The 25,642-nt window shown below is 49.3% G+C and overlaps 2 protein-coding genes across 6 annotated transcripts in view; one reads left to right on the top strand and one right to left on the bottom strand.

Annotated features, from left to right (window-relative positions):
• Positions 1 to 7,308: 7,308 nt before the first annotated feature.
• Irf5 (interferon regulatory factor 5) lies at positions 7,309 to 15,375 on the top strand. 4 transcript variants are annotated; one of them, XM_021237537.2, is made up of 9 exons: positions 7,309 to 7,452; positions 10,825 to 11,030; positions 12,154 to 12,343; positions 12,636 to 12,703; positions 13,081 to 13,114; positions 13,277 to 13,531; positions 13,766 to 14,158; positions 14,245 to 14,363; positions 14,567 to 15,375. In XM_021237537.2, the coding sequence occupies exons 2-9, from the start codon at positions 10,836 to 10,838 to the stop codon at positions 14,810 to 14,812; spliced, it is 1,500 nt and encodes a 499-aa protein (XP_021093196.1). In that variant the 5' UTR covers positions 7,309 to 7,452; positions 10,825 to 10,835; the 3' UTR covers positions 14,813 to 15,375. The 4 variants fall into 4 exon arrangements, with proteins under 4 accessions (XP_021093196.1, XP_004856426.1, XP_087060683.1 ...); XM_004856369.3 differs by having other exon boundaries at positions 7,419 to 9,508; XM_087204557.1 differs by lacking the exon at positions 7,309 to 7,452 and adding an exon at positions 9,320 to 9,508 and having other exon boundaries at positions 13,325 to 13,531.
• Positions 15,376 to 22,077: 6,702 nt separating this feature from the next.
• The window catches only part of Tnpo3 (transportin 3), a 91,993-nt gene continuing 88,428 nt past the window's right edge, over positions 22,078 to 25,642 (bottom strand). For both annotated transcript variants that reach the window (XM_004856367.3, XM_004856368.3), the window contains 2 exons: positions 24,946 to 25,037; positions 22,078 to 23,212 (listed from right to left, as the gene is read on the bottom strand). In XM_004856367.3, the coding sequence (XP_004856424.1) occupies positions 24,977 to 25,037 (61 nt within the window). In that variant the 3' untranslated portion in view covers positions 22,078 to 23,212; positions 24,946 to 24,976. The remainder of the gene's footprint in view (positions 23,213 to 24,945; positions 25,038 to 25,642) is intronic.

The following is a 25,642-nucleotide window of genomic DNA, read 5'->3' as shown; positions in this document are numbered from 1 at the left end:
GAGCAAAGAAGGGCAAAGCCTCTTTCTGGAGGGCTGTGTGGGCCCCGCAGAGAGTTTGGGGCAGGGTGCCCCCCATTCCACCAGCCCCAGGGCTTTGCTCTTGCTCAGGATCCTTCACAGGATCTAGAAGGGTGCACTTGGAAAATAACTCTGAAAGGCCTGGAAGAGTGGGAATCCTGCGGAAACAGCCCACCTGGTTCTTAGTGCCAGTAGGAAACAGCCCCTCCGAGTTCATTCAGTCATTTATCTAAAAATACCTTTCCTTAATTAATTCAAGAACTCCCAGCCTGGAAGAGGATCAAATGTCGTGTTTGGCTGTCCCTGAGGGAGCCTGGGGTAACCTTGGATCTCAGGCTTTGCTTCCCATGTGACTCTGGCTCCTCCTCACTCCATCTCTGCCTTTTCTGCCTTACTCTGTGCTCTGCTGAGCAGCCACTGTTGAGATTCCTGCTATCACTTCTACAGTATGCTGTGTGTTCTGGGGTAAATTGCCTCACCTTTCTGAACTTCTGTGGTTTAAGATGAAGATAAAGCATAAGCCTGCTTAGTATAGTTGTCATGAGAACAAATTCGACCCCCATGTTTGGTGCAGTGTAGGTTAAGTTGTAAATACTGTTACAGGCTGAATTGGCTTGTTTTGTTCTATTTCGGTCTTGGTTTTTTTGAGACAGGGTCTCACTATGTAGTCCAGGCTGGCCTTGAACTCACTATGTAGCCCAGGCTGGCTTTGACTCGGGGATCCTCCTGCCTCAGCCTCCTGTGTGCTGGGATTAGTCATGTGTCACCATGCCTGGCTGTTAGGGATGAATTGTGTCCCTGTCTCCTAAATTCATGTGTCAAAGTTCTAACCTCCACTACCTCAGAATGTGACCTTGCTTGGAAATAGGGTCACTGCACGCATAATTAGGGGGTCTGGGTCCACTTTGACCCTTATGTGAGGGGCTATTTGGACACAGAGGCACACAGAGAACACCGGGGAAGGGGAAGGCAGAGATCTGGGTGCTGCTTCTACCAGCCAAGGGACACTAAAAATAATACGAAGAAGGCAAAGAAGTGGAGAGGTTAGCAAGGTTCTCTGCTTACTCCTTTGTAAACAGTAGAAAATAACGCCCACCTCCTAGTGGCTGACTGGCAATTAAAGGCAAAAAATGTATAAAAAGGGGTTAACAGAGTCAAGGTCTCCTTATTCTATTATCTAGTTATCCACCTGACTCCAAAGTGATACAGTGTCACTCATGGTTTAGTTAACTTTGTTTTTCTTTTTGTCTTGAGACAGGGTGTCCCTTTGTGGCCCAGGCTGGCCTGGAACTCACAATAATCCTCCTGCCTCAGCCTCCCCAAGGCTGGGATTAGAGGCGTGTGCCACCCTGCCAGGCTCTGAGCCTGGACTTTCTAGATGCTCCGATGACTGCTACTGCAAAGCCAACCATCCTTAGAGTTGGGGGCTGGTGAGGAAGCCCCTGCAAATTCTTTCCTGCCTGAGCAAGTGCCTCTTTCTTCTTCCCATTTGCCCCTCACACCCATCCCTCGGCCATGGCCTCTGGCCAGCTGTGAGGAGATCTCAGCATCCCTGTGGCTTTGGAAATGCTGCCCCCAGAGAGACAGAGGAGACCAGGCCCTCTGGACTGGCCCAGGTGGGCAGAGACTCTCCTGAATCCCACACGACCCCACATGCCCCCCAGACTGGTGGCCCCAGTCTGCCTGGCACAGTGGCCTGGGTGGGTATCAAGGTTGGAGCTGGCTCCTGGCTTGGAGAACTGCAAAATATGGAGGTCCCTTGAACTCACAACTGTAATCCAGCACTCTGGGGGGCTGAGGCAGGAGGATTCCAAGTTTGATCCCAGCCTAGGCAACATAGTGACTTAGTGAAAACTTGTCTCAAAATAAAATAAAGAAAGGTTTGAAGGCCAGGTGTGGTGGTGCATGCCTGTAATCCCAGCACTTGGGAGGCTGAGGCAGGAGAATCACCGTGAGTTTGAGGCCAGCCTGGGACACATAGTGAGTTCAAGGCCAGCCTAAACCACATAACAAGACCCTGTTTTAAAGAAACAAAACAAAACAAGACAAAACAAAAGAGAGATAGCTTAGTATGAAGGCCCTGAGTTCAATCCTCAGTGCCACAACAAACAATAACAAAACCTGAGGTCCCAGGACATTGGCCAGTAAGAACACAACCCCAGGTCCCCTCTAGTGAGGTGTGGCACCCGCCTCTTGCCTGGGAGGGGCCAAGAGAGGGGAAGGTGGCTCTCATCTCCCAGTGCTCCCCAAGATCTAGGGCCCATCCTGCCATCCTGGCTAGGATTGAGTCTCTCTTTTTCTACCTCAAGAGATCCCCAGCCTTGGTCCTGAGGCACACGGGCTTGGAATGAGTATGGCTCTTAAGAGCTCAGGAGCCTGAGGCCTAGGGTCCTCTCTGCTCCCCACACTGAAGATGGGTGACTGTCCTGCATCTGGCTGAGACATGTCTACCTGATGGGGACAGCTGCAGACTCTGAGCTTCACCTAGGTTCCTCTTGGGACAAAGGAAGGCACTGAAGGTTGCCAGCCCGCTCCTGTGTTGGCAACACAAGGCCCAGCTAATCCTGCTGCAGGGGCCCCGGGAAGCTGAGGTTTGCAGTGAGCTTTCCTCCCCTGCTTTTCCTCCTCAACCCAGCACCACACACTCAGCATGTGCTTTCTACAGGCAAGAGGGACGCCCTGGCCCTTCTGTGACGAAGCCCAGCGGCAGGGAGGGAAGTGGTGCAGGGAATGCTGAGCTCAGCAGATGGTAGGAGGCTTGAATCCAATGGAGTGGGGGGTGGGGTCTGGGTGGACATCAAGGGTGGGGATGGGGGCCCAAGGAAGACTCAGGGCGCCCAGCTTTGTGGGGGGGAACACCCAGCTGGAAGGCGAGGGGTCTTCACCGCAGCGTTTACAGGAGATAGGAGAGGTCCAGGCAATAGTGAACAGCTGGGATCTAGGCCTTTAAATGAAGGAGTGGGGGCTAGTACAAAAGGACTGGCCTTCGGGGGGTTCCTCAGGGTTTGGGGCCAGCTTGAGCTGTGGGTCCAAGGCCCGGAGGAAGAAGTAAAACCAGAAGCAAGTGCAGGGGCAGGGGTGGAGCAGGTCACAGGGCACCAGGGAGAGGAGGGAACCAGTAAAGAAAAGGGAAGCAGCGTGGTTCTTAATGGGGCAAAGGGAGGAAGGACTCAGGGCCTGGTGGAGGGGCGTCTGGGCAGCTTCCTAGACCTTAAGCCAGATGTGAGGGCGATCTGGCGGCAACATCTGTCACCCCATTGATCGCCAGGGTTGCTTCGGCTGATCTGGCTGCCCAGGCCAGTGTCCCCTTCCTCCCTCACCGTTCCATGTGTGTCCCTCCTGAAGCTGCGCACTGGGTCAAAGAGGAGGACGGCTTCCTCGGTCAAGGGTGTACAAGTAGCTGTGCTCCCCTTCGAGAACCTCCAAACAAGCTCTCAAGGTTCTCGATGTCAAGCCATGGGAAGAGAGACGGGCGGGTGGGCTGGCAAAGCTGGGGGCCTGGGATGCGGCTTCAGCTCCGGGGTACAGAACTTGCCTGGCTTGCATGAGGCCCTGGCTTGATCCCTCATGTAGTCAAAAATAAGTGGGAACCTGAGGTGTCGAGGTGTCCGTGACAGTGCTGATCAAGTGGGGGACTTCCAGGTCACAGCCCCACAAAGGTCTGAGGAGGCAGCAGTCAGCAAGAAACAGAGAAGCTCCAGCTTTGGTGTCCTGGGCATTGATGATGAAGCTACTAGAAACCACAGGGTGTGGTCACAAAGAGCCAGGGGAGTCATGGTGAAACCCACATCAGATTCCGTCCTGCCTCTGTTCTGAACCCTCCAGCGACTCCAGCTTGAACAAAGCCATGGCCTGTGTGATGCCCCACAAGGCCCTACCCAACTGTGTTACTTGAGAATTTATGGTTGCTGGGTGTGCACTCTGGGAGCCTGAGGCAGGATGATCCCATGTTTTAGCCCAGCCTGGGGAACTAAGTGATTTAGTGGGACCCTATTTCAAAAAAACAAAATAAACACCACCACCCCCAGCAAACAAATAAACAACAGATCTGGGGATTTAGCTCAGTGTGAAGGGACTAGGTTCAATCCCAATACGGAAGAAAAGAGAAAGAAAAAGGACTTATTGCCTGTCTCACTCCATTGAATGGAAAAGCAAGGAGGGTAGGGGGTTTGGGACAAAGTAGGTCTGCTCAGCACTTTTTCCTGGCAGGAAAAAGGTGCACGAGTCTGTGAAATTCAGACCTCACGCCACCTGTGACAGGGATGTTACCATTGTCACTTTACAGGTGGGAAATGAGGTTCCAGGAAAGCCGGAGCTTTGCTAGGATCTCACAGAGCCGGATGGATGATGTCCAGTCAACAAGTTTTCAGAAACTCAGGTGCCAGAAACAGGCCAGCCTGGGGATCCCCAAGAGTTCAGGCCTGAGGAAATGAGTTTCCTAGAAGGAAGTCAGCAAGGGCAGCCACCGATGTCATCTGCCCAAGGCTCCAGTGCTGGTGCCAGAAGGGGGGCTCTCTGCAACTACCCTTGGGATTCTGCCCTCCTTCACTGTCCCTCCACACTGGGTTCCTTTCAGTTCCCTTTGGTGACATGCTTCCTTTGCTCCTTGGTGCCTGTACCTGCACATGCTGGCTTCTCTCAAGCAGGGGAGGGGCCTCTGATGGCACCACTTGTGCTGCTGTGCGAGGTTCCCTGACACTGACTGCCCAGGCTCCTGGGGCTGTGGAGGCCAAGCCTCTCTGTTCCCCACAGCCCCTGCCTCCCCCCTCCAGGGGGAAGTGAGATTGGTTACAAGGGGCCCGGTGGAGCCTCACTTCCCCTCCACTGGCTCTTCCACCTACAGGACAGGGACGCTGGGGGACCCTTCTTGGAAGAGTACTATTCTCTCCCAAGCCCTGCCTTCCTCCTCCTGTGTCTCTGGCCTGCGGTTGGTTCAGAATCTCCCTGACCAAGGAAGGCAGAAAGTGAACAATGTAGAGTCCCTTGAACAGTCCCTGAGTAGGCCCAGAGTCTCATGCCAATGCTGGGAGCCCAGCAATGTCACCTCCCTTTCAAAGACAAGGGGCTGGGAAGCACAGGGTCTGCCTAAAGTGTGCAAGCTGAGTCCAGAGCTGGAGGCAAGCTGGAGTGCCCCTCCACCCTCACCCTGCATCCCCTGCTGGCTCCTAATGGAGTTCAGGGACTCTAAGGGTGGTGGCCTCATCTCAAGTGGGAGGGGGAGCTATCTTGTTGTCCCTCAGATAGTGTGAATGTGTGGCGAGAGTGACAAGAAAAGAAAGTTTTTCTTTTTTTTTGGTACCCAGAATCAAACTCTGGACATTTTGCTTTCCAGGCAGGCATGGCGCCACCGAGCTACATCCCCAGCCCAGGAAAGTTGTTCTTGGCTATGGCTCCAGATATCTTTTCTGGACCAACATGGGATATTTTTCTATTAAGCATAACTGACCCCTAGTGAAGAAGATTCCCATTTTGGAGGTGACCATTTTCAATGAAATAGCAGTTTAGAGTGGGGATGTGGTTCAGTGGTAAAGTGCTTGCCTAGCATGAGCCAGGCCCTAGAACTATGAAAAAAAAAGCAGTTTTGTTTTGAAAGATTGAAATGTTTTAAAAAAGGTTTTTTTGGGTTTTGGGGTTTTTTTTGTTTTGTTTTTGTTTCTTTTGAGACAGGGTCTCAGGGCTGGAGATTTAGCTCAGTGGTTTTGGTGCCGGCTGCGCAAGCCCAAGGACAAGTTCGATCCCCGGTACCAAAAAAAAAAGAGACAGGGTCTCACTGTGTAGCTCAGACTGGCCTTCAATTTTCCATCCTCCTGCCTCAGTCTCCCAAGTGCTAGGATAACAGAGGTTCCTCACCACACCTCGCTCTACACTGAAAAAATTTAAAATATGAAATAGTGAAGTGCTCAGCAGCTACAAATAATAATATATATATACTTATTTCCATTTTATATTACGGTACACAGTTGGAGGGGGGAGATACAGAAGTAAAGTTAAAACACAAAAGGCATCTTTTTGCCATGAAAGAGCAACCCAGGTATTCCTGGAGAGATGGGTCAAAGTTCTGATTCAACTAATACTAAAGTATTTGTAAAAAATGCAAAGCTCTAAATTCTAAAGACTATAGTGTTATCTAGAATTTAGATATTTTATTTTGGGTTTATAACTTTGGACTTTTCTTCATTAATAGAATGTTCAGCTGAACTAGGCTGATGGCACGCCCCTGTTGTTCCAGCTACTCTGGAGGCCAGGAGTGCAAGACCAGCCAGAGCCCCCATCCCCAAAACAAAAACAAAACCCAACAAACCGTTAATTAAAAATTAGTATAGGGCCGGGAGTTTATTCAGTGGTGGAGCACTTGCCTAGCCTGTGCAAGGTCCTGGGTTCTATCTCCAGCATCAAATAAATAAAAGTAATGGGCCGGGGATTTAGCTCAGTGGTTCCAGCGCCTGACTCTCAAGTGCACAAGGTCCCAAGCTCGATCCCCGGTACCAATAAATAAATAAATAAATAAATAAAAGTAATAATAAAAACGACCATAGAAAATGAATAATCAGCAGCACCACGCCTTTCTGGCATGCGTAAGGTCCTGAGTTCAATCCTAGGTACAGAAAAAAGAAAAGAAAAGAAAAAAAAAAGTCACGAAACAACACGAGTGGCCCCTGAGTAAGCAGATTTGAGTAAACATCAGACATTAGACTCACAAGCTGCAACGAGGGGAGGGACCCCATCGCTGAGGCCGTCAAAGCAGACTCCTTCCCAGACATTCCGCTGCCACAGGAAACTAGAGAGCAGGAGTCACCTAGCGCTAAACTTTCCAGAAGGAACCTATGTGTGAAGCTTGAGGCTGGCGGAGAGGCCCCTATTATAGAACTGAAAACCATTCAGCGTGGCAAACAGATGGATTGGAGGTCGTGGTGAAAGGGCAGGCGCTGGCGACCACGCGCTGACCCTGGTGGACAGACCAGGTGTCAGAGCCGGGGCCGGGCAGGTGCACAGTGGGGATATGGGTGGTGGCCCGGATCCGCCCCTGTAGAGGACAAGGGCAGGCGGGGGGGGGGGGGGGGTTCGCCCAGCTGTGTGGCTCGCTGGTGACCTGAGAGCTCCAGGAAGGCGCGGCTGGGACGCCCAGAGCGCTGCAGGGGTGGGGACCTGTGGTCGACGACGCATTCTCTTGCGGTTCCAGGTCGCCTTCTCGGCCCGCGGTCCATGCAGGGCTCCACGCTGCCCGGCGTCTCCCCTGAGGCCCGGGGCCCGGGTCGGTGAGGGGCGCAGGTGGCCCGGCGGGCGGGGCGGGTGCTCCCGTGCACCGAAGCACTGTGGCAGCGGCGGCCGGGGGCGGGGGCGGCGCGACGCGGAAGTGCAGGGCCGGCTCGGCCACCGCGGAGGCACAGCTCCGGGAGCGCGCAGTTTGCCCCGCGCCCGCCGGCACCGGCACAGGTAGGTCCGGCAGCCGCTCCCTGCGCCCCGGCCACTCGCTCGCACTCCGAGGGTCCCCGCAGCCAGCCCGCTTCCTCTGCCTCCTCCACCTAGTCCGACGCCCTGGGGACCCCGGCCGCGAGTGGGCGCTGTCACGGAGCGCGCCCCGCCGGCCTCAGCGCCCCAAAGGCGCCTTCCTTGGCCGGATCAGCGTGGGGCGTCGGCCGTCGTCGCCTACAGGAGCCCCGAGGCCGGAGCGGCGGCGTGGGCACCGCGTCTTCTCGCCTTCCGCCTTCCGTGGCCGAGGACCGCGAGCGGCTCCGAGCGGCCGAAGTTGGGGCGATCGAAGACCAAGGCCCTGACGCTCCTCCCTGTCGCGCGCTCCCCGCACCCTGACCCTTTCGGGCGAGAGGTTGAGGTTTCAAGCAGTCTCCTTCTCAGGATTTAACGCCAGTGCCAGGAATGCGCAGGGAGAGTTTGAGGGGGTTAGATGGTGCCAGGCAGAGGCGCTGAGCTTTGACTCGTGTGGCCAAAAAAGGCGTCGCGGGCCCTCCCGGCAGCGGAGAATCGGGGGCCCTATCGCTTCCTTGCCGTCCGCCCCCAGACTTCAGAAGGAAACAATGAAAAGTCTCAAGAGATGGGGGCGCGGAGCCCCGCCCAGCCGCGAGGCAGTTGTCACCCGGAGCCAGCACCGGGGCGGGGGCGGGAGTGGGGGACTTTCCTGGCCTCCTCAGGCAGCAGGCGTGGAAAAGGGTGGGGGCGACCCCAGCCGAAGGAGCGGTCCGGGTTTTGGCCGGGTGGCTGCGCAGGGGGCGCAGGCTGTCTGCCCCGGTCCGATCTGACCTTGCGGGGCACCCGGGGAGGCCGGGCTTGGCCTGGGTTCTAGAGTGGGGATGCGTGAACGGTATCAGAAAGGACGTGGGCTGGGCTGGTGCGTGAAGCTGAAGCCGGACCTAGCCCCGCAGTGGGGGCCGCCCCTCAGCGCTCCAGCTGGCAGCTCTGGAGGGCTGAGGGGCTCCTGGCTAGAAACTATGAGACAGTGGGAAATCACCCCCTTTGACCCAAATGCCATGTTTTGGGGTTTTCCCTTGCACCCTGGCCTTCCCCACCCTCGCCCTGTGAGGAAGCCGAGAGGCTTCTTCCTGCCGCACCTGCCGCTCCGGGAGGCTCAGCCTGTCCGTGCGGGCGAGGAGGCAGGGCCCAGGGAGTGCCGAAGTCGGTCACCTGGAGAGGGCGGGATTTAGGGTCACACCAGGTGCAGGGTACTCCTTGCCTCTCCCTATGCTGGGTGTGGGGTTTGCTGACCCAGGCGACTCAAGAGGGGCAGCAGGGTCTCCAGCTCTGCCCACTCCTCCTTAATCCACTGGCCATTTCTTACTCTATCCTCCCCGTGGGACCCACCTGGCTGCTCTAGTGGCCTCTCCTGGGACTTCAGCAGGGCCCTGGATTGACTGGAAGGCTCGCCACCCCAGCAGGGCTTCAAGGATTCCCCCTCTGGATGCTTCACTGCCTGACCCACTTGGGGCCTTCTCCGGGTCTTCAGCAGCCCACGCCCCTTCTGACATTTCCATAGCAGGTTTCCAGGGCTCTCAGATCCACAAACCTAGGTCTGGGGGATCCCTGAATTTGAAGACAGGCAGGTGTGTTCAGACGTCGAAATCCAGATCTCACAGGCATTGGGATGGTCTGAAGCCAATGTAAGCCCACCTCTGGACGGACAGGATGGATTTTGAGCCTGGTCTTGTTGAGAGGAAGGACCTGGCTCTGCAGATGGAATGGGGTGTGGGGGGCGGCAGTTTGGCTTTAGGGACCCATATATGAATTTTCTCCGCCCCCTCCCACCCTCCCTCAGCGCACAGTGAGTCAGGTTTCTGAGTTGTACACTTTCATTTCCCCTGGGCTGGGTGGAGGCTGATGTAGGAAGAGGAACTGAGCCACAGCCTTGGGGGCGGGGGGCTGGAGCCTTCCCACCCTGCCGGCTTTATTCTTCACGGATTGAGCTGGACACTGCTCTGAAGCCTGCAGAGGGACATTCTGGCAGCTTGGAGGTGGCACATAGCAGCCATAACCCAAACAGGTACTGGGTGGGAAATTTCAGGGGAAACTGAGGCTCTGTGATACTAGGGCCAAGTAGACCAGCTCCACCCTTCCTTACTCGCTGACCAACATAATCTTCTGAGGACCAGGCAGTTTGATTGCTCCCTTTTCCTGGGCTCATACAATAAAGGGCAAAGGGTATGGGCAAGAGGAGGAAGGAAACTGCCCAGGAATGGAGAGGGGCAGCAGAGTGGGGGGGGGGGGCTCCAGACTGAAGTTTCAGGTTCTGGAGAATGGTGGGCAGGTGAAAGGGAGCATGAAGTGTCTCATTTGTCCTGCTGTCTTGACTTGAGTGAGGCAGGGACTGTGGCCTGGGGAAGGGGTCACTCTCCACGGGCAGCTATACTCCTGCAGCTGTGTTACAAGCCCACAAACATCAGGGGTTTCCTAAGTACTGAAAGAAACTGGCATGGTGGCTCCTACCTGTAATCCTACCACTGAGGGAGGAGGATCTCCTTGAGTTTGAGCCTAAACTACACAGAAAGACCTTGACCCTATCTCAAAAAAACAAAAAACAAAAAAACATTTAAGTGCTGAAAGAATGTGTCCAGTAGGAGGAGAAAGGGCAGGGACAAGATGGCTTCAGGGAGCTAAGGCCTAAGCTTGGTGGCAACTGTCCTTTCTGGAGGTAGTTTAAGTGGGTTGATGGGATTTATCTAAGGCATGGTGGTGGGGGGGGCTGCACCCCTGAGGAAAACTGAGGAAAAACAGAAGCTTTCAGAACTGAATTTGGACACCCTTCCTCCTTTCCCATGTTCTGCTGTTGTCTCCTAGAAACTCGTGGTGAGATTCTTGTTTAGAGGAGTTGTTGGGATTCTCAGGGGAAGGTGAGAAAAACAGAGAGAGGAAAAGCTGAGCAGGGTTGGGATGGGTCAGTCTGATCCTAAGGCACGCTCACTGCACCTGTTAATTCGCCTTGCAGCAAGGGAGGGAGGCTTCGGTCCCTTGGAGTCACTGTTGTGACCCCCCCCCCCCAGAGTGAGGTGAGGGCTAACCTGTGAGGGGAGGCAGCTGCAGGAAGTTCTTTGGCACAGGGCCAGCTGGTGCTGTTGGCATCTGGGAAAAGGATGCCCCAGCCTGGTACAGGGCATCTGGAGTGGCTGTCCAAGCATCCGCTAGTGCTGAGATGTCTTCTTTCCTTCCCCTTTCTTCCCCTGCCCCCAACACCAAGCACGGACTCAGGGACCCTGTGACTTGGAAGCTGAGGGTAGGAAAGGAGAAGTGGTCTTGAACACCTGGGTGGGCCCACTGTCCCTGGGGCAGAGTGTTTAGCTGCTACTCTGGCTTTCCCTGCAGACCTCTTTGCCATGAACCAACAGCCCCCTGGGGCTCCCTCTCAGCCCCGCCGCGTGCGGCTGAAGCCCTGGCTGGTGGCCCAGGTGAACAGCTGCCAGTACCCAGGGCTTCAGTGGGTCAATGGAGAAAGGAAATTATTCTACATCCCCTGGCGCCACGCCACGAGGCATGGCCCCAGCCAGGATGGAGACAACACCATCTTCAAGGTAAGCCCTGGATGGGTGCTGCTTGGACCTCCGAGCACCCCGTCCCTAGGAATGGGACATGCCCCACACACTTCTCAAGGCCCACTTTGCTCAGCCCTACCTTTCAAAAACTGGTAGAGGCACACTTACTCTTTGTACTTCATATTTCTTGAAGAGCACTTGTCAGTATATAAAGTTTCCTTCATCCTGGGGCTAGGGATTTAGCTCAGTAGCTCCACACCTGCCTTGAAACCGCAAGGTCCTGAGTTTGATCCCGGGGACCAAAATAAATAAATAAATAGAATAAAAAAATAAATTAAAAAATTTTCCTTCTTCCTACCCCCCTACATATTCAATCCTGTGAGTTGGCCATAATTTAACAACCTCTCATGATGGACATTGGGTATTATGGATCTTTTGCTTTTACAGATGGCGCTGTAGTGAATAATCTTGAGATTCTGTATGATTCTATAGTAATCATATTGCTAGGTTAAAGCATGGAAACATTTACTCACTTATGGGAGGCTCTTAGGAACTAGCCCCAAATAAATCATTTAAGATAAATAAAGGGTAGGGCTGGGGATTTAGCTCAGCAGCACTGCGCCTGCCTTGCAAGCAAGCACAAGGTCCTGAGTTCGATCCCCAGTACAGAAAAAAAAAAAAAAAGAATAAAGGGTAGCAGTTAAGCATCCATGGCGATGTGGGTTGTTTTTTTGGTACTGGGGATCAAACTCAGGACCTTGTGCTTGCAAGGCAGGCTTGGTGCCGCTGAGCTAAATCCCCGGCCCGACAATTTGGTTTTTAACACTGAAACTCCAAAATAATAATAGCAGCTGGAGGTGTAGCTCAGTGATAGAGCAAGTGCTTAGCAAGCACAAGACCCTGGGTTTGCAAGGCTTTGGCTCTGCCATGCTACACTGTGGAGCGGTGAATGCAGATTCCCCTGAAAGCAGATTTCATTGAGCTTGTTGGAACCCCAGGAGCTGGAGAAGGGCCAGGCCCTAGATTCCTGTTGTACATGAGGATCTCAGCTTGGCAGGGCTCAGCCAGTGGCTGAAAGTCTTTCCTCCAGGACAGGAGGCAGGCTAGAGCTTTGGTTAGGGCAGGGATTCTCTGTGGTCAGCTGTCCTTTCTTCCTACTCAGGCCTGGGCCAAAGAGACAGGGAAGTACACTGAGGGGGTGGACGAGGCTGATCCGGCCAAGTGGAAGGCCAACCTACGCTGTGCCCTCAACAAGAGCCGAGACTTCTGCCTCATCTATGACGGGCCCCGGGACATGCCACCTCAGCCCTACAAGATCTACGAGGTCTGCTCCAATGGCCCTGCTCCCACAGGTATCCTTCCTGGTCCTGCATGGGCCATCTGGGAGGCTGTGCAGGCAGGAAGCCTCCCCAGCCCCTGCCTGCAGTGGCCCAGGGCTCCCAGGAATGGCTTAGAATGGGGTCAGAGGCCCCGATGCTTCTCCCACCACTGCCCTTGTTCTGGGCTCTTGGCTTCTGGGAGGTCCTTACAGTGGCAGTAGCCTTCACTTCACCATGTCTGGGGGCCGCCCACATGGAGCTCCAGGCTAGTTGGGCACCTGGTCCACCCTTGACTCCCTGTCCTCTTCTCTCCCTTGCCATGCAGAGTCCCAGCCTACTGAGGATTACAATGTGGTTCCAGAAGAGGAGAAGGAAGAGGAAGAAGAAGAAGAGGTGTGTGTGGAGGGCAGGGGTTGGGATTGGGGTTTAGAGTGGCCATTGAGGTGGCCCTACTTTAGGATGGAGCAGTCCCTTCCACTGAAATGTCCTCCTTGGTTCTGAAGGATAGGGACAAAGTGCCCACTCTATTCCTCGCCAGGGATGTGTTGTCTTGACCTGCAGGCCAGTTGGGCTTGATGGGTGTTGCTACCTGCAGAAGGAAAATGAGAAAGCACTTTCCTAACCTGCTCTAATGGCAGAGCTGGGACAGGAGGCAGGGTCTGGCCAAGGCTGGGCCACCAAAGCTTTCCCTTGATAGATCAGTTCACTAATCTGTTCTTCCTTCTGTCTCTGCCTTCTTCCCTCCTTGCTTGCCTGTATCTTCCCTTTAGCTTCAGAAGATGTTACCAGAACTGAGACTCACAGGTAGGGCTGGGAGGTGGTGTGGCTGGGGGTCTTGTATATGGAGGAGCCACAGGTACCATAGGTACTAGGTTGGGGCTGAAGGGAGGCAGGTCTTCGAGTCAGAGGGTCTGGGAGACAGTTCCTAGGGGTGGCATTACCAGCTGTCTACTACACCTTCTATAGAAGCAGTGCAGCCTGGTCCCTCCATGGCACCCTATTCTTTACCTAAAGAAGATGTCAAGTGGCCACCTGTTCTCCCACCGCCTGTGGGGCCTGCCTTGGACCCCAACCTGCTGGTCCCTGCACCTGGTAACCCTGCGAGCTTCGGGCAGCATCTCCCTGAGGTCCTGCCTAGTTCTGAGCCCCTGGCTCCCACCCTGCCCCCTGCAAGTGAACAGCTATTGCCTGACCTGCTCATCAGCCCCCACATGCTGCCTCGTAAGGACCCCCATGGGCTGGGCAGGCTGGGCAGGGTAAAGCAATGCAGGGGGTTGGGGCAGGGTCTTCAAGGAAAGCAGAGGCTGGCAGAGAATGGAACAAAAGCATGTGGATACCCTCCCTGCCCTAATGCCCTGTGGGGGAGAAAGTGGGAGAGCTGAGGAGGCTGGGCCTGCCACCTGGCTGCAGAATGGGAGACTCATGGCTGGAGTGGCCTACCCCTCTGCCCCACAGTGACTGACCTGGAGATCAAGTTCCAGTACCGGGGACGGCCACCCCAAGCCCTCACCATCAGCAACCCACAAGGCTGCCGGATCTTCTACAGCCAACTGCAGGCCACCCAGGAGCAGGTGGAACTTTTTGGCCCCGTGAGCCTGGAGCAAGTTCGCTTCCCCAGCCCTGAAGACATCCCCAGTGACAAGCAGCGCTTCTACACGAACCAGCTGCTGGATGTCCTAGACCGTGGGCTCATCCTCCAGCTGCAGGGCCAGGATCTGTATGCCATCCGCCTGTGCCAGTGTAAGGTGTTCTGGAGTGGGCCCTGCGCCTCCACTCAGGGCTCGAGCCCTAACCCCATTCAGCGGGAAGTCAAGACCAAGCTCTTCAGCCTGGAGCAGTTTCTCAATGGTGAGGCCCACACTGTGTTCTTCCTGGCCACCTCTCACCCACAGCATGGTTCTAGCCTCTGACCAGGGTCTTTGATCTCGATGCAGACCTCATCCTGTTCCAGAAGGGGCGCACTGACACCCCACCACCCATTGAGATCTTCTTCTGCTTTGGGGAGGAATGGCCTGACCGAAAACCCCGAGAGAAGAAGCTCATTACTGTACAGGTGTGTGTCCCCTACCCCACCTTGGCTTGAATACTGGGGAACATGGCCAGGGCTCACTGGACAGTGCCAACTTGGCTGCCAGAGATAATCAAGGCTTGGGACTGGAGCAGAGGCATCTACTATGTGCCCCTGGTGGAAGCCCTCATGCACTGCTGGATCTGGTAGCCCAGCCACAGCTCTCCCTGTCCTATCTCTGCCCCCAGGTGGTGCCTGTTGCAGCACGGTTACTTCTGGAGATGTTCTCAGGAGAGTTTTCTTGGTCAGCTGACAGCATCCGACTGCAGATCTCAAACCCAGACCTCAAAGATCGCATGGTGGAGCAGTTTAAGGAGCTCCATCACATCTGGCAGGCCCAGCAGCAGTTGCAGCCTATGGCCCATGGCCCTCCTGTGGCAGGCTTGAGTGCTGGCCAAGGGCCCTGGCCCATGCACCCCGTTGGCATGCAATAATGGGGTGGGTAGTGGCTGTACAGACTGATGAGGCAATATGGTAGCCCCAGCAGGCCTGGCTGGCTGCAGAGTCCAATCTCTGGATCTCCTTGAGGTGGGTTTAGGCCAAGGAAAAAGAAGAGGGCTATGTGCCTGTTCCCCCTGCAGAGCTTTGCTTGCAGGGCTGGCTCCTTTGGCCTGCCTCTCCTGTGCTCCTTCCGCTGGCTCTGGAGAAACCCAGCCAGCAGTCTCCCTGAGCAGGGGAGGAATGCCCCCACTGTAGGGCCTACATATACAGGGTGGATTGCCCCAGGGTGGCCCACTCTTGTGGTTGCCCCATTTCCTCTGGCAAAAAAGCCTGAGAAGTACTGTGGGGCAGGTCCCACTGCAGGGCCTCTGTAGGGCATGGGCCTGATTTGGAGGTCCCCTAGTTTGAGCCTCACTTCCCCATCTTTCTCCCTCCTGAGATGAATATAAGCCTTTAGACATCACTTAAGGCTGGCAGCTACCTGCTGCCTTCTTCAGAGTTTAAGAATCTGGCAGTAAAGAGTAGATATATTTTTGGATTAAAAAGTTAAAAAACACACTTGGCTGGTTCTTTACTTTCTCCAGTGCCTGTAATCTCCATGCTGTTCTTTCAGCCTCTCAGGTACCAGCTGGCCCCTCTCCAACACCTGTTCTCTGGCTTGGGCCACTAGCATGGGGACTGCCTGCCTTCCAGTCATTAAGTAAGCTGGGCCTTCACCAACACTCACCTGGCTGGCTTTGCTTCCAGGAGGAAGATGGCTGAGGCAATGGTGTGGAATTTTAAATGTGCAGTCTGAAAAGCTGTCCAGATTTCCCATTGTTTGGGATCATTACAATCTGTTATCCTCATTTTTATATGCTATTATGTTAGGAAACTACATGTAAATTGGTAGCCTATCATCTGAATCTAGCTCACAGGTGTAATTTTCTGGCTTGAACAATCTATTGTTATTTTATCTTATTTATTTGCTCGTTTGTTTTTATGACAGGGTGTTGCTACATAGCTCTGGCTGGCCTAGAACTCACTGTGTAGCCCAGGCTGGCCTTGAACTCAAGGCAATCCTTCCTCAGCCTCCCAAGTGCTGGGATTACAAGCATGTACCATGACACTCGGGTCTTTTTATTATATAAAATTTTAAACATTTGCAAAAATAGGAAGAATGGTATGAAATCTCCATGTAGCAGTTCTAACAATTAGCAATTCATAGTTCATCTTTCTCATCTAAACACCTATCTATACCATAGCCTCCTTGAGATTATTTTGAAGCAAGTCCTAGAAATAACATTTTATGTGTAAATATTAAGCATATATCTCTAAAAGACAAAGACTTTCCTTTTAAAAAATTTTTTGTGGTGCTAGGGCCAGGGATTTAGTTCAGTGGCACCACGCCTGCCTCGCAAGCACAAGGCCCTGAGCTTGATCCCTGGTACTGGGGGAAAAAAAATTTTGTGGTGCTGGGGATCAAACCAAGGGCTTCACACATGCCAGGTGAGCACTCTGCTCAAGGCAAGACAATATTCTAAAAAATAAAACTTGTCATTATCGTACCTCCTGAGAAGAGATTAATTTTTTGTGTGAGGCTTCCTCTGAACAGCATTTAGGAGGTAGGAAAATTAATTATAACCATGATCATAATAAAATTATATGTATAAAAAAGTTTTTTCTAGTTTGATCCCTGGTACCAAAAAAAAAAATTTTTTTTTTTTTTTTGTGTGAGGGAGGTTGAGGCAGGAGGATTGCTGAGAGTTCGAGGCCAGCCTGGAATACATAGCAAGACCCTGTCTCTAAAAACAAAAACAAACGTGTGAGAAAATAGGGACTGACTTGAGAGTGCTCTCTAGCACTGAGTTATACCTCTAGCCCCTGAAGAAATTAATTTTTATCAAAAATCTAGTTTAAATTTTAAGATGATTTGAATTTTACACCCTTTCAATTTGGTAAAACAGTACAGTTTTAGATTGCATCTCATTTTGTCTCTTGTATTTCCTATAAATTATTACTTAGATCTGGACCCTGGATTCTGTTTCAGGTATCTATTAGCCCTAAATATCTATTGGACCTAAAATTCAGATTCTGAGCCAAAAAATAAATGTCATTTTGTGAGGTAGTGGGAAAAATTCCACACATATGGAGGAGTGTCTTGTTTTCCTACAGCCTCAGGGCCGGGGATTTAGCTCAGTGGTTGCACCGCCTGCCTCGCAAGCGCAAGGACCCAAGTTCTATCTCCAGTACCAAAAAAAAAGCAGACTATACTGTCAACTGTTCGGACTTCTGTAGTTTGACAGGTGAGAGATAGTATTTCAGTGCATTTCTCACTATGAGCCAGGGTAGGAACCTTTTCATATTTGGCCAGTGTAGATTTAAAAAAACAAAACAGGGTTGGGAGTATAGCTCTATGGTAAAGCGCATACTTTGCATGGCCAGCAGGCTAAATAAGTGAGTAAAATTTAAAAATATTTCCAACGGAGCTAAGAGACAACTTACAATGTGGGAAAAAATTCTTACCAGCTGTACCTCAGACAAAGGACTACTATCTTGAATATATAAAGAACTTAAAAAAAAAATCAGACCTCCCAAATTTATTATTTATTTACTTATTTATTTATTTATGGTACCAAGGATCCATCCAACTTAGGACGTTGTGCTTTCGAGGTAAGGGCGGTGCCACTGAATTAAATCCTCGGCCCAGACCTCCCAAATTTAAAGACCCAATTCAAAAATGGGCACCTGAAATGAACAGACATTTCTCAAAGAAGTAGAAACAGCAAATAAACATATGAAAAAATGTTCAACATCACTGGTCATTCGAGAGATGCAGATGAAAACAACACTGAGATTCCACCTCACCCCAGAAACAATGGCTGCTATCAAGAAATCAGCCAATAACAAATGCTGGTGGGGGTGTGAGGAGAAAGGAACCCTGCTCCATTGTTGGTGGGAGTGCAGACTGGTGCAACCACTGTGGAAATCAGTATGGAGACACCTCAAAAAACTAGGATTAGAGGTCCCATTTGACCCAGCTATTCCCCTGCTGGGTATCTTCCCAAAAGAATTAATCACACCATAGTGATATATGTGCACCCATGTTTATAGTGGCACAGTTTGTAATAGCTAAAGCTTGGAAACAGCCCAAGTGCCCATTAACTGGTGACTGGACAAAGAAGATGTCTCAGGGGCTGGGGATTTAGCTCAGTGGTTCCACCACCTGCCTCGAAGGCACAAGGTCCCGAGTTCAATACCCAGAACCAAAAAAAAAAAAAAAAGATGTGATTTTTTTTTTTTTATGAAATGAAGTACTATTCAGCCATAAAGAATGAAAAACTAGAGACATTTATAGCTAAATGGATGCACACTGAAGCCACAGTGTTAAGTGAAATAAATAGGACACACTTGTATATCGAATAGTTTCTCTGGTGTGAGAAACCGAAAGTGTAAATAAGGATTAAAATGAATAATTGATAACGTGAAATAGGAAGAAAAGGTCCAAAGGGGAAGGGGAAGAGGGAGGGGCAGGGGAAAGGAGAGAAAAGAAAGGGAAAAATATGAGAAAAGGAAAAAATGGAAACAAAGTCTTTGTAAATAGGGAGGGGAGAGGAGTTGAAGGTAGGGCAGGGGAACGGGGAAAAAATTAGAACCAAGACACATTATGTAAAGGCACAAGATCCCAATGATAAATCTAAATGTATTGTATACCAAAATTGTACCAATAAAGAATTGAAGAAAAAAAATAGTTTAGCCAGGCATGGTGGTGCATACCTGTAATCCCAACACTTGGGAGGCTGAGGCAAAACCTTGTCTCAAAAACAAACAACAAAAAAATACTTTTGGATTTATGGAAAAGTTGCTAGGAGTTCTTGTATGTCCCACACCATACCCCCAGTTGCTAACATGTTACTATGTATCACAACTAATAAAACTATATGGATACATAGTTATTAAACTATTTTTTATCCCAGTTTCATCAGTTTTCCTCCTTTTTTGGTTCCAGGATCCTATCTGAGATATTACATTTGTCATCAATCTTCACCTCCTTTGGTCTGTGATAAGTTTGACTTTCTCGTTTTTATTGGTATTGATGGCTTTGAATACAGTTGGCATTAATCAGAACATCACTAAATTTGGGATGTGGCTCAGTGGTGCAAGCCAGCACCACACACACACACACACACACACACACACACACACACACACACACACACACACACACACACACACACACACACACACACGGTCAGCATGATTTAGACACAGTTCTTCCACTGTAAAGTTACCCTCCCCTGCTTTTCTATACATATAGTGGCTTCAGAATGGTTAACCTGTGCCCCCCTTAAGAAATTACTAACTAGAATGAAGTACTTTTCTATACAGCTCCTTTTATCTTTAGTCTCACCTTTCATTTACAAAGGCTAGCATCTTTTCCTCACACTGGCCTGTACAATTCTATTTCCTCTTGACATGAAATTAGTTGTCAATGTTTTCAAATTTGAGGTCTTACATCTTTGCCCGCTTCTCTCAAACTGGTGAGTATGGAAACATTCTCTCATATTTCCTGAAGGCAATAATCAGCTAGAACTTGAGACAGTTCCCCCAACTCAATACAATCCTCTCCCAGCCTGCTGCCCTCCTTTCATTACTTGCTTTGTTCCTGAAGGCAGTTGAGTTTGCAGCCCTGGATGCCTGGTGGAAGTGAGAGGCTGAGGGTAGAAGGATTATGGAAGCACCACGTGACCACTGGTGAATTGATTCTCCAGTACCACTGGTGGTCCAGTAGCTGCCAAAAATCTTCCTTGGGAAAGAAAAAAAAAATCTCTCTTGGGTTTGTACTTAACTTTTTGACTAAAAATAAAACAGAAATGAAACAACAAATCTGTTACTTTTTATTTGTGTTGTAGTAGCCAGCAGGACTATGTACATTGCAATTCACTGCTCTTGATAGTGACCTCTACTGGTGTTTACTTAGACTCCATCTCTTCAGCACCCAAGAGTCTCTTTTCTTCCAAGTTCCACCTCTCCACCAATTTCATCTTTTCATCCAATGAAGTATTCCCTTTTATTCAAGACTCCTTCCTCTCACTCAGCTTTTCATTGACAACACAAGAACATACCCCTTTTCAGTCTTTTTTTTTTCTTTTCAGTCTTTGTAGAGCAGAGAAAGCTACTGATGGCCTTTCCATTTTACTGAAGGAGCAACTTCAGATTTGCTGGTAATATATCCCAAAAGGGCACACCCTGTTGCATTTTCTTAGACTTTTAACTTCTCTGGATCTTGGCTTTTATCTTTGTAAGAGAATTCACTTAAACTAGAGCTACACAAAAAGGACATGTACGTTATATTTGTGAGGTGTGATGTGGTTCAAAAGCCCAAGTTCCTTTATGTCTTAGGTATACTTCTTTATCAGGTTTTTTTTTGGTACCAGGGATTGAACTCAGGACCTTGCACTTGCCAGGCAGGCACGGTGCCACTGAGCTATTATCCCCAGCCCTATCAGTTTTTGATCTTTATAATCATTCCTTTTAAATAGGAACATAAAAATTAGAAGTCACCTTTCAGTAATCTTGATGGGAATTTTCCCAGTGGGGGATTTGTGTTCCGCATAAGCAGGACTACAATTTCTTGGCTAATCCAATTATGAAACAGATAGTTCTGTGGGGAGATGATTTAGGTAAATTCAGGTGTGATCAGCTAACCTGCACACATGCAAGAAAGATGCTTGTTTTACTTCCACTATATAATGCCATGCAAGAACACAAAGAAAAGACTGCTTTAAAACAGCCCTTTCTTTTTTTTGTTTTTGGTTTTTTGAAACAAGGTCTCACTATGTAGTTCAGGGTGGCCTCGAACTCACAGTGATCCTCCTGCCTCAGCCTCTCAAGTGCTGGAATTACAAGCATGTGCCACCACACCCAGCTCTAACAGCCTATTCAAATCTGTAAGGTTCAAAGAAAGCAGTGAGTTCCAAAGCATTAACAACACAGGGGTCACCTTTCTATAGCTACATCTGTAGACAGGACATTCTTTTTTTTTTTTTTTTTGGTACCGGGGATCAAACTTATGACCTTGCACTTGTGAGGCCAACATGGTGCCACTGAGCTAAATCCCTGGCCCCAAAGACATTCCTGACATTAACTCAGACATGCACCCTACATGCTATTTTTCAGTGGCTAGACAGAGTTGTTATTAAGGCTTTGTTTTTCAATCCTAGATACAACTTCCTGTGAGAAAAGTAAAATTCCTGGAGCTGGGGATTTAGCTCAGTGGTTCTGCAGCCTGAAGCCTGCTTCGTATGCACAAGGTCCTGAGTTCGATTCCCAGTACCAAAAAAGAAAAGTAAAATTCCTTAAACAAAGTCAAATGGTTGTTTCAGGGTTAGATTAGGTTTAATATGGTTTAACAGATGGCTGGGATGACCAGGATCTGATAATTTTATCTCATACACTCAAGTGTTTTGCTCTCCGTCTAACAATGTCTCTTTAGAGTAAAACCTGAGTACCACTGATTTTATGCTGGAAGGCTTGTTTCACTGACTCCAAATATTGTTCTGCAACTTCAAGATTTAAGCCCAGCAGTGAGCAAGTTAAAAGTGACCTACATGGTAAAGGAAAAGCAGAGAAATGTCACAACCAACAACACTGTCAGATGTATCAAAACAGATGCAGCTTAGCATCAAGATTATTAGCTGAAAACCCAATTACTATAATATACTGTTTGATCCCATTCTAGAATACAAAGTAAAAGGAACAAACTAATCTATAGAGCCAGGAAACAGGCCAGTGTTTACCTGATGGTAGGGGATGGGAAAAGGCAGAAATGAGGGATTACCCAGCGGCTCAAGGAAATTTTGGGGGTGAAGAGTATATTCAGTCTTGTTTCATGGATATATTTATTATATGTCAAAGCTTATCAAATTGTACACCTTAAGTATGTGCAATGTATTGTCAATTATATTTTAATAAACGTACACACACACACACACACACACACACACACACACACGCGATCAATCAAATAATCTACTCAGGTAGCTGTGGTAGAGAGAACCACTTTTCCCAGAGATGGCATGGAAGGGGAGAACGCAGCATGAGGAGCTTTGCGATGAACTAGAAGACTAAAGGATGCAGAATGAGCTACTTCCCTGGAGGGTCTGTGGCATGCCCAGACATCTACTAAGTACCAACTAAGGATGCTTGCTCAGCTGCTCTAGGTGAATCATTTCAGAGCTACAAGGCAGTAAATAAAGTAAAACAAGGAAACACTTAGTAAATTTTAAAAATTTATTGTTTTTCCTTTTTTGTTGTTGTTGCTGTTGATTTGTTCTTGAGATGGCTACAACACCAGACAGAACAGTGCCCTCACATCTAATGGCTGTGTAGGGCCGCACTCCTTCAGAACATTAGGATCTGTTTTGGGGTTCCCTCTTCAGCCTTACCCCCCAGAAGTCAATTCATGTCCACACTTTTTAGTGAAGTACAATTAGCTTTGTAAACATTTTTTCTTCATACTCCCACCCTCCTTTTCTTTCATGTATGTGGGTAAAGATTTCACTTTTAAAAAAACCTTAAAAAAACTAAAACAATACACATTTATATCCTACCCTACCCACCCCAATTTGGCTCTTTTCTCCAAGGCTGAAAGCAACCTCATGTGGATTGGAAGGAGATTTAGAGATGAACAGGGCCAAGGCTGGGTTCTACATGAATATGAATTTTGACCTTGGCTGGTCCTGAGTAGCAATGTGACCATGATATAAAGCAGAACAGGCTCATTGGAACAACTCTAAGAGGGGGAAGAAACAGGAAGGAGGGATTTTTTAAAAATTCATTTGTGTTAAAAGGAAAGGGAAGGGGAAGAAGGGAGGGTAGGAGAGGGAAAGAAGACAAAACAATAGAAAACCTTCAGAGATGACCCTGATCCTTTACTTTCGTTTGCAGCTATTTAATACACATTCCACAATTTTCCTAAGCGAAAGTTTTTGTCTCACAGAAAATCCTCACTTTTGGTTTTCTGTGTGTGTACTGCACATTAGTGGGTGAGGGTGTGTACATCCATCATTTGCTACCAGGTGAATGTTTCCGTTTAGTTTTCTTTCCTTTTTTTTTTTTTCCTTTTTTTATTTCCCTAAAATTATTTTTCCTTTTAGAAACAAGTTCACCAGGAAAACAGCTCCCCTCCCACCATGCTGGACAGGCTGCAGCCATCTTTTGAAAACCGGGCTGATTTCCCCTCACATCCCCAAACAGGAACTCCTCAGGATGCCTGGAAGGCTGGAGTCTCTCCCTGTCTGGCGGGATGCCCTGGGGGCAGTGAAGGCCCCTCTGCCACAACGGAGGTTTCTGATTGTGGGACACAGTCTGGGTTTTGTTTTCTTCCTGTCTTCTAATTTAAAAAGACATTCCTGACAAAAGAGAAAAGACAGTCAATAACTGTGCTCCAGAAGATAGTACTGCATGAAAGCAACTTCGAGGTAGCTTTCTACACTTGCTCAGGTACTGTCATTCTGGACTGCCACAAAAACTCAGTTTAAAAAAACTTGGATTTTTCAAGCTTGTAATTTCAAAGATGCAATTTCTTTCATGAAACACTGTCCTCAGTGCATCTCCAATGCTGAGAGGACTGCAGAAAGCAGGGATGCTGTGGCGGGGGGGCGGGTCAAGAGTGAGCCAGCAAGGTTCATATCTCCCATTCCAAACTACCCAGAAAAGCTCCACTTTAGCCCATTAATTATTGAGGTTTCGTGTAAGATTTTATTTTGAAAGGAGGCTTTGCCTACCAACAAGTGTTGGAAAACCACTGACTTAGGACTCTAGGGAAATACTAGTGTGGAGAGGTATTAAATTAAATGGAATGGCTAAAAGTAAGGACTTTGGCTGGACGTGGTGGCACAAGTCTGTAAGCCCAATGTATGGGAGGCCACGGAAGAAGGATCATTGTGAGTTCAAGGCCAGCCTGGGTTACAATAGTGAGACCCTGTTTCACCCTCCCCCACCAAAAAAGTAAGGACTTTGGTACTGAAATGTCTACATTTGAATTCTGGTTCCCCCAATTATTACCTGTTGACATCAGACAATTGTTAAACTTCTTTCAACTTCAATTTCCTCACTTGCAAAATGAGAACTGTAATAATAACTAACCCAGAGGACTGTATGAGGTACATACAAAGTACACAAAGTAGCGCCTGACACCTAGTAAGGGTTCAATAAATGTTAGCTATGAACATCTTGCAGCTGTCCACAAACAGCCCTCTGAGGTACACACATGCAAACCCTGATGATAACAAATGATACTCATTAAAGAACTAAACTTTAGTAATGGTGTGGCAAGGCACTGCTGAATGTCATTTTGACCTATTAACATGTTTATCATAGAAACCCTCAGTGAGTACCACAAATTCAGAGAGAACTGTGGCCTGAGAGAGTAAACTCTCCTTAGACATTAAAGGATGGGCTTAGAAGAGGTTGCTTTTTTCCCTCTCAAGCCAAGAAACCAGCACCCAAACTCCACTATCCAGACCATTCCTCAGCTAAACTTGTTTTGCAGCAGAATCAACAGACAGGAAGCGCAATGAGAAAACCAACCAGCAGGAGCTAGCCAAAGAGACTACTCCTCTCCCGAAACTCCTGCCCTGGTAAAAACCTCGCATTTCAGCACTCAAAAGAAGCGGAAGAACAAGCTCCTGGCCTGTTAAATGTGTTCAGTCTTAGTCTTAGGAGACTGATGCCATGCATCACAGTCAACTTTAGATCAGATGCTCAGCATTCTTTTCACCAAAGTAGCCAGGTTAAAAGTACTTATTTGTTGCCCCACACACTTATCATCCTAGAAGTGTCTTAAAGGGGAAGAGGGAAGGAAGTTTTTGATACATTCTGCAATATTAACTTTCTTTTCTTTTTTTTTTTTTTTTGGTACCAGGGATCGAACTCAGGACCTTGAGCTTGCAAGGCAGACGGTGGAACCACTGAGCTAAATCCCCGCCCCAAAATTAACTTTCTTATGGAGGAGAAAATGGCATCCAAACACACTGACAATTATCTGGCTGCCCTGATCCTGCATTTCTCAGCTCTTAGCACGGTTCACTCTGAGTCCTTCTCTGACGCTAGCTATAGAAAGCTGGAAATATGTATCACTCACCTGGGTGACAGGCACAGTGTAGGAGTATGAGCTATCGAAACAGCCTGGTGAAGTCTCTCAAGGCCCAGCAAACTTGCTTACATTCCTCAGCACTACAAGAGAAAAGGCATGCGTCCTTGACTGAGGAGAGAGACACAAACTGCTGAGAAATATCCACAACACTGACACACGCTGAGGATGGTCCCAACTCTGCACGGAGCACTCCCTACCTTCTCTGGACCCTGCTTCAGGTCTTTCTGTAACTTGGTAAAAATTAGCTATTATAAATGAGAACAGTTAGAAACTTGCTGGTCGTGAAGAGTGTGGGCTTTGGAGACAAACTCTAGGGTTTTTTCTGGTACCGGGGATCGAACTCGGCTCCTTGCACTTGCGCAGCAGGCGGTGGAACCACTGAGCTAACTCCCTGGCTCAAACTCCCTAGGTTTGAATCTGAGCTCTACTGTGTCCCTGGGCAAATCACCAATCACTGCCTCAGTTTCCTCATCTTGTTTGGAGAATTAAATTTGTTCACATACGTAAAGCACTTATGATGATAGAGCAGTGAGAAAAATAGGATTCAATATGTGGGCCGTTATGACACTTGAAGTTCCTCACACAAATACAGGGAAGCTAAAACCCCAGAGTAGAATGCAAACATATTCACCTAAGACTGATCACTTTAACTCTCAACTTGGCAAATTTAAGTACCCTAGTTTCC

Source organism: Heterocephalus glaber, unplaced genomic scaffold (assembly GCF_053883595.1).
Source record: "Heterocephalus glaber isolate CG9 unplaced genomic scaffold, H.glaber_assembly_v1.0 deba00000546, whole genome shotgun sequence".
Lineage (NCBI taxonomy): Eukaryota > Metazoa > Chordata > Mammalia > Rodentia > Bathyergidae > Heterocephalus > Heterocephalus glaber.
The sequence above is the reverse complement of the archived record's forward strand: the minus strand, read 5'-3'. Positions and strand labels throughout refer to the sequence as shown.